General features: G+C 45.3%; 2 protein-coding genes across 6 annotated transcripts; one reads left to right on the top strand and one right to left on the bottom strand.

Annotated features, from left to right (window-relative positions):
- Nucleotides 1-224: 224 nt before the first annotated feature.
- On the top strand, nucleotides 225-5,940 carry nudt3b (nudix (nucleoside diphosphate linked moiety X)-type motif 3b). Its single transcript, XM_079460749.1, has 5 exons — nucleotides 225-614; nucleotides 1,012-1,122; nucleotides 3,212-3,256; nucleotides 3,347-3,431; nucleotides 3,533-5,940. The coding sequence occupies exons 1-5, from the start codon at nucleotides 516-518 to the stop codon at nucleotides 3,727-3,729; spliced, it is 537 nt and encodes a 178-aa protein (XP_079316875.1). The 5' UTR covers nucleotides 225-515; the 3' UTR covers nucleotides 3,730-5,940.
- Nucleotides 5,941-6,111: 171 nt separating this feature from the next.
- On the bottom strand, nucleotides 6,112-9,155 carry rps10 (ribosomal protein S10). Of its 5 annotated transcripts, none has more exons than XM_079461186.1 (8): nucleotides 8,756-9,155; nucleotides 8,601-8,646; nucleotides 8,295-8,398; nucleotides 7,381-7,530; nucleotides 7,013-7,187; nucleotides 6,809-6,886; nucleotides 6,293-6,348; nucleotides 6,112-6,197 (listed from the first exon to the last, which is right to left on the bottom strand). In XM_079461186.1, the coding sequence occupies exons 4-8, from the start codon at nucleotides 7,528-7,530 to the stop codon at nucleotides 6,156-6,158; spliced, it is 501 nt and encodes a 166-aa protein (XP_079317312.1). In that variant the 5' UTR covers nucleotides 8,295-8,398; nucleotides 8,601-8,646; nucleotides 8,756-9,155; the 3' UTR covers nucleotides 6,112-6,155. The 5 variants fall into 5 exon arrangements, with proteins under 5 accessions (XP_079317312.1, XP_079317311.1, XP_079317313.1 ...); XM_079461185.1 differs by having other exon boundaries at nucleotides 8,295-8,427; nucleotides 8,601-8,634; nucleotides 8,756-9,001; XM_079461187.1 differs by having other exon boundaries at nucleotides 8,601-8,634; nucleotides 8,756-8,985.
- Between the last annotated feature and the right edge of the window lie 3,339 nt (nucleotides 9,156-12,494).

A 12,494-nucleotide genomic window follows, 5' to 3' on the forward strand; every position in this document is an offset into this window, starting at 1 on the left:
ATTTTAATTATTACATTGTTTTCTGCAGTGAATGTTTTCAACTTAAAGCAGTTTTCCACTTTTTGCCTTTTGTTTCCATATTAGAACATTTTATATTTCTTATAATTCTTAATATTGTCACTATAGATACCGCATACCGGCCAATATATCGATAATCGGCTTAAATAAATATCGGTTATCGGCGGTGCATCACTAAAGTATATTGTGATTTGTATATGAATTTTATGCGTGTGTGAGAGAAAGAAAGAAAGACTGTCGTGCGCAATTTCATGCCCACATGTCCTATTCTCTAAACGCCACTACGCGCTTTTGGCGACGTGCGCTGTTGGCGTTACGCACATCGCGTATCTGTTCCGGTAATGGCGTCTGCGTGTGAGATGCGCTCGGCTGTGGAAAAATGAAGCGCAGGAGAGTTTACTGCCAGTAATCAAACTCGCGGTTTCCACACGCGTCTGTATCTGCCGCAGGTTCAACATCCGATCTCAGTGGTGACGCGACGCGACGCGCAGCCCGACATGATGAAGCTGAAGTCGAACCAGACGCGCACGTATGATGGAGACGGATTCAAGAAACGGGCCGCTTGTCTGTGCTTCAGGAACGAAACCGAGGAGGAGGTGAGTCCCGGTAAACACACTCGCACCTCAAGCGTTTCAACGCGGGCTAGCGGCGTGCTGGTGCTGGTTAGCCCGGGACTAGTCCGTCGCGTTGGCCTAGCGTTAAACTACCCATGAACGCGACACACTCGAAGTCTTCCGTTAGACACGGCGAAGAAACGCTCGAGGCGTGGGGAGGGCGCGTCGCGTTGTCGCGCTGTGGTAGGCCCGCGCGTGGAGCACCTATAACAACACACTGTCATGATTTCACACACATGACATAAGAATGCTTTTATTTTCAGAAGTGTACATGTAACGTTAGTATGATATGACCGCAGTGTAAAGACTTGTTGTGTGTTGTGTGTGTTGTGTGTGTGTGTTGTGTGTGTTGTGTGTGTTGTGTTGTGTATTCACACAGGTGTTGTTGGTGAGCAGCAGCAGGTATCCTGATAAATGGATCGTTCCTGGAGGGGGAATGGAGCCTGATGAAGAGCCGAACGACGCCGCTGTCCGAGAAGTTTGTGAAGAGGTTCGACTTTTACAATAAACTTACAATTATTTTAATTATTTTAATTACTTGTGTCTCACTGAAGGGGTTTATTTCATGATAACAGACGGCTGCTTGTACATTATCACGCTTATAACACGACTACTGGCCACATGAGATAAAACTGGACATGAAATGTGAAATATTTGATGAGCTCATGTTTACTGAATGCAGAACGTCCGCGAGGAAAACCCGTTTACTTTGAGTTTTAAAGTCAGAAACGACGGTCAAACGTCACGAACAGGCAATTTGGTTTAATCGTTTGTAAATATAATGTCATAATTCACGGCTCGTTGGAATGCTTGATTCTCATTGGCCCGTCGCGACACTTTATTCCCAGATAACAACCGCTCAAAACTAATAACACACGGTAACCCGGATGCAGCAAATCATTTTGACTAATTCAATATAAATATGTTTTATTTGTACAAACGATTAAACCAAATTGCCTCTTTGTGCATTTCCTCGCGAAAGTTCTGCATTCGGTAAAAATGAGCTCATCAAATATTTCACATTTCACGTCCAGTTTTATCTCACGTGGCAGGTGGCTGTGTTATAAGCAGGATAATGTACGAGCAGCCGTCTGTTATCATGAAATAATCCCCTTCAGTGTGATATACAAGACATTGACTTCCATTCATACGCATGCGGATGTGACAGACCGGAAACGCAAGCACGTCTTTCGCATTTCGCAAGTTTGGTGAACTCTGACCTGGAAATTCACGTCACATGAGACCAATAGAAGATTAAAACGTCACAGCGTGATCTCTCGGTACAGAAATGTGAGAAATGGAGGAATCGCGCCACCGCCCATATTGTGTTGTTTGTCTTGAGAGGTTATCTGCGAGTAAAGAACCTGCAAATGTCGCGACGGGCCAATCAGAATCAAGCATTCCAACGAGCGGTGTAATAAAAGTGCAGATTGAAAACTTGTATCACACAGAGATGATCATCTTACAGTTTAAAGGGCATTAAACACAGACGTCAGTTGTGCTGTTCTTGTAGAATCTTTTGGTTTTTGTGTGTCATTTTGGTTTGTGTGTGATATTGGTCGTGTGTGTGTTCAGGACTAAATTTAGCCTCTGATAGACGGCGATGAACTACATGTGACATTTGGCCTTATGAGATGAATCTCCAGACACAAGACACAACATTTCATTTGATATTGAAAGTATTATACAATAGTCATGAGACTATAGAAAATATTTGGTATTATATCAAATGCTGGATGATATATAAAGTTTGTTACTATTTTGCATCTATTAATAGACGGAGCTGACACCATTCGGGACCGATAATGTCAGGAGGTGGTTACACAACACCATTTTCAACTAGAAACGGAAATCTCATTCGTTTACACGACAGATGTTATGAGGACCTGAACATGCAAACATTTAAAAGGGTTTGAAAGTGAAATTGTCATCCACTGGCCTGTCATGAATAATAAACAGTGATGTTGTTTTCGTGGGTCTGTGTGAACAGGGTTATTTCGATAATGTTGCTGTCTGTGTGTGAATCCTTTTAAAACCGCAAATGAAAACCTTTCTCTTTTAGCACGACCAGAAATCATCCGGACATAAATCGCATTTGTTGTGTTTTAATGTTTGCTTAAAGTCGGCAAGAAATAAAAAATGATAATTCTAATAGTTTACACAGTGGTTAAGTATTTATACTACATCTTCTTACCTGTGCACATCATTATTATTCTTATTAATTTGCACTTGTAATCTTTGATCTTAAACATTAAGCTCCTCCCCCTTCTGGAAACGTTCTCTCTTCACTTCTGGTCACGAGGGCGGAACTGCAATGACTGACAGATTGCAAACTGCCCATCAAATCTTTCAACGATCCAATCAGTTGTCAGTGGATGAAATCAAGTCCCACCCATTTTTTTTTTCTCATTTCAAGAGTCATTTCCCTCGGGTAAACGTCACGATACGAACAAAGACACTCGCTATTTGCTAACTTTAAATTTGGGGGGTGCTATGGCAAACATGAAATGTTTGAATTTGACATATTTTTGACCATGTAGCATCTTTGAGTTCAGTTTCATCCTTTTATTCTTTCACAGGCCGGTGTCAAGGGGATTTTAGGAAGACTCGTAGGAATATTTGAAGTAAGTTGTATGTTAACGTGACTCTGTATGTCCACTATCTGCGGTGTTGTGATGTTTGTTCTGATGATTCAAATGTTGTTTTACATTCAGAATCGAGATAGGAAACACAGAACGTACGTCTACGTTCTCACCGTGACTGACGTTTTGGAAGACTGGGAGGATTCTGTAAACATTGGTTAGTAATTGATATTAAAGTTAAGGTCACGGCTATCTTTCTGGATAAAAGATGTTCTGTTTACTTGATTTGTATTTTCTGGTTCTTTATTGTTGTGACAGGGAGAAAAAGGGAGTGGTTTAAAATCGACGATGCCATCCAAGTGTTGAAGTGTCACAAACCCGTTCAGGCCACATATTTCACAGCTCTTCAGGAAGGCTGTCTGAGCCGGAACGGTGCTCCGCTGGTGGCCACCATAGATGAAGATCTGTCACCTACCTACAGCATCAATCAGAGCTCCGTCTCCGACATCAGATAACTAATGCAAAACAACCGCACTTAGATGCTTCCACCACTCGCGCTCTTACTTTAGTTACTCTCTTCTCCTTTTCAGTTTTACGTCTTTAAAACAAATCAAAGACACAAACAATGCTTTGCCAATCCTCCGCGAGTGTCGGGACGCTGGCACAGACATCAAGTGTTGGAGGAATATTTTTGTAAATTGAATACTTTTGCTTTTTACCGATTCATTTTCCTTTTGTGCCGTGTGCTCTCTGCGGCCCGTGTGAGATTAAATGAACGCTTCTTTATACAGTCGTGATGTAAACACACACACGGTGCATTAGCATGTGACACATTGAGTTTCCTCTGCGTGTGTGTGTGTTTGTGAAGGAGGTTTTGTTAGAAGCGTGACTGTGACATGACACCTGTAGTCGTCAGAATGCGTGAGAAGTGAATAGTTTTGCATGAGCACTGGTATTTATTTGTCATATGTGTTTGTGTGATGCCATGAATGTTCCACCTGTACGTTGTGTTTAATAGATGTTCTTAACTTCCCTGTCTATCGTTTTGTTTTACCACCTTGTAAATATTCTGCGGGCCTTCAAAAACACAGAGGGTTTCATTTATACGACTACCTGACTGTAATGCTACCATTTGAATACAAAACTTTCCCAGTGTTGAGTTAATACAGTAAAAACCAAACATGAATAGACTTTGATATTGAAATGATTTGGCTGCAATATGTAGAACACCTTAAAGTTGCTATTTTATAAACAATGTCCCCCGGTGCGATAACCGATGATGTATTTTCTCATTTAATATCCGGTTGCATCTGGAAATGTGTCATGACTGGAGTAAAATGTTTTTTTAACACAGGCTCATGTTGACTTGCATATTGGCTGTTAGTAAATGTTTACATTATACATAATATAATAACCACAGGACAAGTGCTTAGACTCCCAGAATTGCACATTTCATATCAGACGCGTTCAGTTCAGATCTTTCCACCTCCGCACGTGAATCGATGAATTTAATTCTGTATGTGTAGAGAACACAAAACTGTTTTTACATCTTGTGTATTTCAGAACTGGATACTGTTCAGCAGATTGTGTTTCACTTTATTCAGTCCGTGAGGTTTTTATGTTGGAACAAATGAAGGAGTTCTTGCTAATATCTATCAATCCGGTTGTTTTAACCTCTTGCATGTCTCAGAAATATTACTTTACGTCTTTAGATTAAACCTTGAGAGGCTGGACAGTTGAGTCGAGGACAAGCCTAGGACAGATTTTATTCGAGCATCATTGTTGAATCGTCTTCTCTTAACCCTTTGAGATGTCAAATACGTCTTTAAAGTCCAACTGGTCGCTCGGTCTCGTTGAAAAGAGCGGTTGGTGTAAAACTGTGAATTTTGAGCCACTGTAGTTAGCTTTTGTTTAATTTCCTCTTGTACAGATCAAATCTTTCGAGTGCTTGTTGTTCTAATGTATAGATTGTGGTACAAGTGAGATTGCGGTGGTTGGTTTACCCAGAACTGTCCAGGCTCTGGCTTCTTATTTACAGCAGAGTGTTGGACTTAAGTGCATTTATATCTTATGAAGTTTCATGGTTTTTATTGTTAGCATGTCTGCGAAGTAATGACAAACCCAAGATTTAACATCTAAAGCCTGTGGATAACACTAACATCATGCCGTAAAAATTCACATCTAGTGCAGCATGAAAAACTTGAAGTGAATTATGAGATAAGTGTGTTGGTTTTGTTGTTTGATGTGATGATGGTTATATTGGTGTACGTCTCATTCTCGTGGCTGAAGGTTGTTTTGTGTAGTGGACGTGGCTGCATTAATCTTTAGGATATAATGAACAGTTTATCTCTAGCATGATTATTAATATTATTTCACGTTTCTAGAAAACAAAGTCAAATCTAAACTGCTGCATTATAAACGATGAATCAACCAGATGGAGCACCCATACGATTAAAAATAAAAGCACTTTTAATTTGTCATACTCTTATCATTAGACTTTGAATGTAAATCACAGTTCGGCCACGGTAATGGCATTTTGAAAATCTGTAATTGGCTTGTATGAGATGAAATGAACACGAAGATCTATCAACACTCCATCAAAGCTGTGACCCAGACAGGTGTAACATCACTGGAATATTTTAATTTTCTCATTTTGGGATTGTGAAATCAAACAGTATGAGAATGTAATATAAATGTGCCAACTAATAAAAAAACAGTATTTCATCTTCAAGTGTTCGGTGACTTTGTCCAATTCTGTAATTCATTTAATCTGACCTCAAACATCTTCATAATATGCAAAAGAAACCGCTATGATGCTCACAGACCCGATGGATAAATGAGTTATTAAACGTTTCAATTCATTCATATTGTAGAAACAACACACAAGCGAGTCAGACACAGATGCACTTTTGAAGCTTTATTGTACAGATAACATTGAACATTACTGCGGCTGCTGTCCTCTGCCCCGACCGAAACCACCTCTCTGAAAAACAAGAGAACATACGAGGTGAGCGACTCTCACTGATCATACTCTGCAGGATGAATGTCAAGCTGTGTCATTCTAACATCAGCACTTACAAACTGGAATTCTGTGGCAGCTCCTGCACCAGCCTCAGCTTTCTTATCTGCACCGGCTGGAAAAACACAACACACTCAGATTTAACACACTCAAAAGAACCAGACAATAAAACTGCTCCAACAAAACACCACATCATCTTTGTTCAGACAGGTTTAACATTAAAATCAATATTCATTTACTTTTCTATCAGAACAAAAGAAAAGCAATGAAACTAAAGTCAGATAGATCAGATCGTTTAATTATTTTTTAGAGTTATTGTCTCTTAAAATTGTGGAATCTTTATAACTTGTATAGCGCCGCTTCTCATCATTTCTTCTTTAGGATGTATCACCATGTTTTTGTTACTATTTTAAGTCCAAATCTAAATGTAAACAGTTGACTGGTCCACATTAAATGGCATTCAGGAACACCGTAGCTTTGATGCATGCAGTACTGACAGACAAAGCGTGTTAGCTTCACAAACGGCACAGCTAAAGAATGTGCTGATGGTCTGGCAGTATGCATTGTGTACTTACGTGGAGCAGCGGACCGCCTGTATGCGTCCCTGTCTCCCTCTCCACGGGCCAGACGGGCCGGTCTCTCTCCCTCAAGACCTGGAAAACAACACATGCTTTAAAACATTGCACTCAAGGTCTTGAAGGATGTGAACACACGCTAACGAACATCATTTGCAGACTTCACACGATAACTGAAAACTGAAGTTATGAATGCCAACGTACTCTTGGGGCGGGGCCTTGCAGTCTCTGGGCGGGTCTGCCGGCGGAGGGTGGCGGGCACGATCTCTGGGGGCAAGTGCAGGAAGTCCCTCAGGTACTGGATTCCCTCATTGGTCAGATACCAGTAGAAATGGCGCCAAGCAAACTGCTCTTTGACGTGCCCACGTGACTTCAAAGACTGCAGATGAAGACATGAGAATTTGAACATAGACTCACAGTAGCACTAAGGTCACTGTACTAAAAAGAGTTGTCTCCATAAATCACATTTCACAAAATTGATCTGAATAACGGGTAGAGACTACAACACCCTTTAACTCCCATGAAAAATGCAATTGTTCATTCGTTGGCGAATAGAGAGAATCTGGCCTCACCTGCATGGCCTTCATGACGTGAAGGTTGGGTACGTTCTTGTCAGCGAGCTCTGGGTGTTTTGCAAGATGCACATCTTTCTTGGCCACCATGACGCCCTCTTTAAAGAGGAGCTCATAGATGGCAATACGGTTCTTCTTGGGCATCAACATCTACAAAACCAAACCAATGAGTCGAAATTAAACAAACAACACGAAGAGGATTCAAGAGTCAAAAGTCTCATTATCTGAGGAGCAGCCTCACATTCAGTCTGCTGCTTCGATATGGTGTAATGGTTTACCTCTGTATGTATACATGTTTAAAACTCATCTTAAGACATTTGTTTGATGAGGCTTTTACTAATATGTTAATTAATTAAGGACTTGATGTTTAAGATATTTATCCTTTTCTTTTTGCTGTGTTTTATAGTTTATTACTGTGTGTGTACACTCTGGTTTTTAAGGTGCACAAAAGCAGCAGGTCTTTGGGAATCTTTTTAAAGCATCACTGCACTTGACAACACAGCCCCACATAAAGAATTCATGTCACGTGTACGGGTTTAATCGCCATTTACATCTCAAATAAACACATTGTGATTCATGGAGAAAACGAGTCACTGCGACTGTTTCACACTTCTGTATTCAGCGTTAAACTGCGCTCACTCAATGTGCTTTATTCCGCGCGGTCGGTCATTCTAATGCACTTGTTTTAATTACATCTTATTTACAGGTTTTAGTTTAGCGAGCTGACTTACGGACCGAGAAACCGTCCGGCGGCCATCCGGCCTTAAAATGAGCGTTTAACTCATGACATTTACCTCAAGATTGTGAAATACAAATAAAAGAGAATAAACTGAACCGAGACGCGTTGACCAACACGAGATAAAGAACAAGATGAAGAAGATTTTAAACGGATTTTCGGCTCTTGTTCGGCCTACCTTTACTCTTGTTGAGAGACCGGAGCCGGAAAGAACGTCACACGCAACGCTTCCGGTATTCTGCCGCTGCGCTTTTCAGTCCAGCGAGAAGCTCGAAACGCCCCCTACCGAGCGGGAGATCGTTCGGGTTTCTCTTATTTATGATCAAATAATGTAGTTTAAACATGTTAAACATACATGTATCGTGTTAGACAATAATATTTAATATCAGAGACACATATTTATAAGTATTCAAACGATTCACGGCCAGCTGGTTGTTAAGTTTGCAGTCGTCAACACAACCACTCGAGACAAAGAACAACTTACCTTTGAAAATCAAATGATTGATGCTTCAACAGTGCTAGTAAAAAAACTAAAATAAATCAATAATACGTGAAAATATAAAAACAAAAAGATTAGAAAGATAATGATGATTAAATCATGTAACTTAAGCAATATCGCTTAAACACACATCAACTCACCGGGACAAAATATAATAAAGTCAACACTCAGATCCTCATCTTCTTCATCAACCTTTGAAACTCATGTTGTCTCGTGTTAATATGTTTGGAGACTCATATCGCTCATCATCTTTAAATGCTCTTTGGATTGTGAATGTTTTCAATGTCAGATGTTTGAGGACTGATGGGAATATAAAGCTACAGGAGCTTTCAGTGTTGTTGCGCCTGCAGGACACACCGTGGCTGCGTCTGGCATACTGTGACAGTACGTACTGAATGTGAATAAGTACCTTCTATTCAGTACACAGTATGTTCTATAGAGTATGAGTGGGAGAAGTATGAATACATTTGTGACAGTTATGAATACATACTGCATCTGCCATGTTTTATGATCATGTGACCCGTATGCTCTTTGACCTGTGACGTTTTAAAACAAACTACACGTTGATAAAAACATCATTTAGTCACGAGAAATTAATTTATTGGCACTTACATTAAAAACCAACGTCCGCCTTAAAGTTTATTTGATTTACTTTTAAAACGTGACCGTTTCTCAGCTCCCGTGGCATCATGGGATAGAGAAGTTTCCATACGAAACACACTCATGCATCTCAGCGGAAGTAGTCGACCATCTGGGTATTTCTTGCCTACTGATTTTTGCATACTGAGGTTTCGGACATACTATCCATGACTCATACTAATTTTCCCCTACTATTTAGTATTGAAGTATGCGATTTCGGATGCAGCCTGTGTGTGTTGTGCATTTCTGCATCTCCATCTTCCTTCGTCTGCACTCCACCCGCGCTCCTTCGTCTGCACTCCACCCGCGCTCCTTCGTCTGCACTCCACCCGCGCTCCTTCGTCTGCACTCCACCCGCGCTCCTTCGTCTGCACTCCACCCGCGCTCCTTCGTCTGCACTCCACCCGCGCTCCTTCGTCTGCACTCCACCCGCGCTCCTTCTTCTGCACTCCACCCGCGCTCCTTCGTCTGCACTCCACCCGCGCTCCTTCGTCTGCACTCCACCCGCGCTCCTTCGTCTGCACTCCACCCGCGCTCCTTCGTCTGCACTCCACCCGCGCTCCTTCGTCTGCACTCCACCCGCGCTCCTTCGTCTGCACTCCACCCGTGCTCCTTCGTCTGCACTCCACCCGTGCTCCTTCGTCTGCACTCCACCCGTGCTCCTTCGTCTGCACTCCACCCGTTCTCCTTCGTCTGCACTCCACCCGTGCTCCTTCGTCTGCACTCCACCCGTTCTCCTTCGTCTGCACTCCACCCGTGCTCCTTCGTCTGCACTCCACCCGTTCTCCTTCGTCTGCACTCCACCCGTGCTCCTTCGTCTGCACTCCACCCGTGCTCCTTCGTCTGCACTCCACCCGGGCTCCTTCGTCTGCACTCCACCCGTGCTCCTTCGTCTGCACTCCACCCGTGCTCCTTCGTCTGCACTCCACCCGTGCTCCTTCGTCTGCACTCCACCCGTGCTCCTTCGTCTGCACTCCACCCGTGCTCCTTCGTCTGCACTCCACCCGTGCTCCTTCGTCTGCACTCCACCCGTGCTCCTTCGTCTGCACTCCACCCGTGCTCCTTCGTCTGCACTCCACCCGTGCTCCTTCGTCTGCACTCCACCAGGGCTCCTTCGTCTGCACTCCACCCGTGCTCCTTCGTCTGCACTCCACCCGGGCTCCTTCGTCTGCACTCCACCCGTGCTCCTTCGTCTGCACTCCACCCGTGCTCCTTCGTCTGCACTCCACCCGTGCTCCTTCGTCTGCACTCCACCCGTGCTCCTTCGTCTGCACTCCACCCGTGCTCCTTCGTCTGCACTCCACCCGTGCTCCTTCGTCTGCACTCCACCCGTGCTCCTTCGTCTGCACTCCACCCGTGCTCCTTCGTCTGCACTCCACCCGCGCTCCTTCGTCTGCACTCCACCCGCGCTCCTTCGTCTGCACTCCACCCGCGCTCCTTCGTCTGCACTCCACCCGCGCTCCTTCGTCTGCACTCCACCCGCGCTCCTTCGTCTGCACTCCACCCGCGCTCCTTCGTCTGCACTCCACCCGCGCTCCTTCGTCTGCACTCCACCCGCGCTCCTTCGTCTGCACTCCACCCGCGCTCCTTCGTCTGCACTCCACCCGCGCTCCTTCGTCTGCACTCCACCCGCGCTCCTTCGTCTGCACTCCACCCGCGCTCCATCGTCTGCACTCCACCCGCGCTCCTTCGTCTGCACTCCACCCGCGCTCCTTCGTCTGCACTCCACCCGCGCTCCTTCGTCTGCACTCCACCCGCGCTCCTTCGTCTGCACTCCACCCGCGCTCCTTCGTCTGCACTCCACCCGCGCTCCTTCGTCTGCACTCCACCCGTGCTCCTTCGTCTGCACTCCACCCGTGCTCCTTCGTCTGCACTCCACCCGTGCTCCTTCGTCTGCACTCCACCCGTGCTCCTTCGTCTGCACTCCACCCGTGCTCCTTCGTCTGCACTCCACCCGTTCTCCTTCGTCTGCACTCCACCCGTGCTCCTTCGTCTGCACTCCACCCGTTCTCCTTCGTCTGCACTCCACCCGTGCTCCTTCGTCTGCACTCCACCCGTTCTCCTTCGTCTGCACTCCACCCGTGCTCCTTCGTCTGCACTCCACCCGTGCTCCTTCGTCTGCACTCCACCCGTGCTCCTTCGTCTGCACTCCACCCGTGCTCCTTCGTCTGCACTCCACCCGTGCTCCTTCGTCTGCACTCCACCCGGGCTCCTTCGTCTGCACTCCACCCGTGCTCCTTCGTCTGCACTCCACCCGTGCTCCTTCGTCTGCACTCCACCCGTGCTCCTTCGTCTGCACTCCACCCGTGCTCCTTCGTCTGCACTCCACCCGTGCTCCTTCGTCTGCACTCCACCCGTGCTCCTTCGTCTGCACTCCACCCGTGCTCCTTCGTCTGCACTCCACCCGTGCTCCTTCGTCTGCACTCCACCCGTGCTCCTTCGTCTGCACTCCACCAGGGCTCCTTCGTCTGCACTCCACCCGTGCTCCTTCGTCTGCACTCCACCCGGGCTCCTTCGTCTGCACTCCACCCGTGCTCCTTCGTCTGCACTCCACCCGTGCTCCTTCGTCTGCACTCCACCCGTGCTCCTTCGTCTGCACTCCACCCGTGCTCCTTCGTCTGCACTCCACCCGTGCTCCTTCGTCTGCACTCCACCCGTGCTCCTTCGTCTGCACTCCACCCGTGCTCCTTCGTCTGCACTCCACCCGTGCTCCTTCGTCTGCACTCCACCCGTGCTCCTTCGTCTGCACTCCACCCGTGCTCCTTCGTCTGCACTCCACCCGTGCTCCTTCGTCTGCACTCCACCCGTTCTCCTGTCAGATATTTCTTGATTCAGAAGTAAATGTTCAGTGATTCTTGCAGTAACGTTAAAAGGGAATTTAATCAACATCATTTCCATTGCTAAAAGTTCTTCAAGTGTCAAACAAACATTATTCTCGTAGGTATTGTTACTGGGACGTTTAAACGATCAGAAATGATGTTTTCCTAACATGAACACTTTTGCTTGAAAGGGTTCTTGTATGACATAGTTTTTTTTAGTTGTGCATAAATGCATTTGCTGTTCATTCCTCTGCTCTGCACACTGGTTCTCATTTCAGTAAATGTCATTAATATGTAACGTGGATCTCCTGACTGACCATCCCCCATCTGATGCACCCCAGCACAACCGATACCTTTATGTTTTAGTGATGTCCGATTCTCAAGACAATCGACTCTTTTCATCTTTTCGGACGAACTGCTA

The sequence above is a fragment of the Barbatula barbatula genome (assembly GCF_947034865.1).
Source record: "Barbatula barbatula genome assembly, chromosome: 7".
NCBI classification, from domain to species: Eukaryota; Metazoa; Chordata; class Actinopteri; order Cypriniformes; family Nemacheilidae; genus Barbatula; species Barbatula barbatula.

What these genes read in the sequence shown, in the direction of transcription:
- nudt3b (XM_079460749.1), top strand. Translation starts at nt 516, where the DNA reads ATGATGAAGCTGAAGTCGAACCAGACGCGCACGTATGATGGAGACGGA. An exon ending in GGAACGAAACCGAGGAGGAG is followed by an intron (nt 615 to 1,011) that starts GTGAGTCCCGGT and finishes GTATTCACACAG; the next exon opens with GTGTTGTTGGTGAGCAGCAG. An exon ending in GACTCGTAGGAATATTTGAA is followed by an intron (nt 3,257 to 3,346) that starts GTAAGTTGTATG and finishes TTTTACATTCAG; the next exon opens with AATCGAGATAGGAAACACAG.
- rps10 (XM_079461186.1), bottom strand. Translation starts at nt 7,530, where the DNA reads ATGTTGATGCCCAAGAAGAACCGTATTGCCATCTATGAGCTCCTCTTT. An exon ending in CAGGCGGTCCGCTGCTCCAC is followed by an intron (nt 6,349 to 6,808) that starts GTAAGTACACAA and finishes GTGTTTTTCCAG; the next exon opens with CCGGTGCAGATAAGAAAGCT. An exon ending in CTGCCACAGAATTCCAGTTT is followed by an intron (nt 6,198 to 6,292) that starts GTAAGTGCTGAT and finishes CTTGTTTTTCAG; the next exon opens with AGAGGTGGTTTCGGTCGGGG.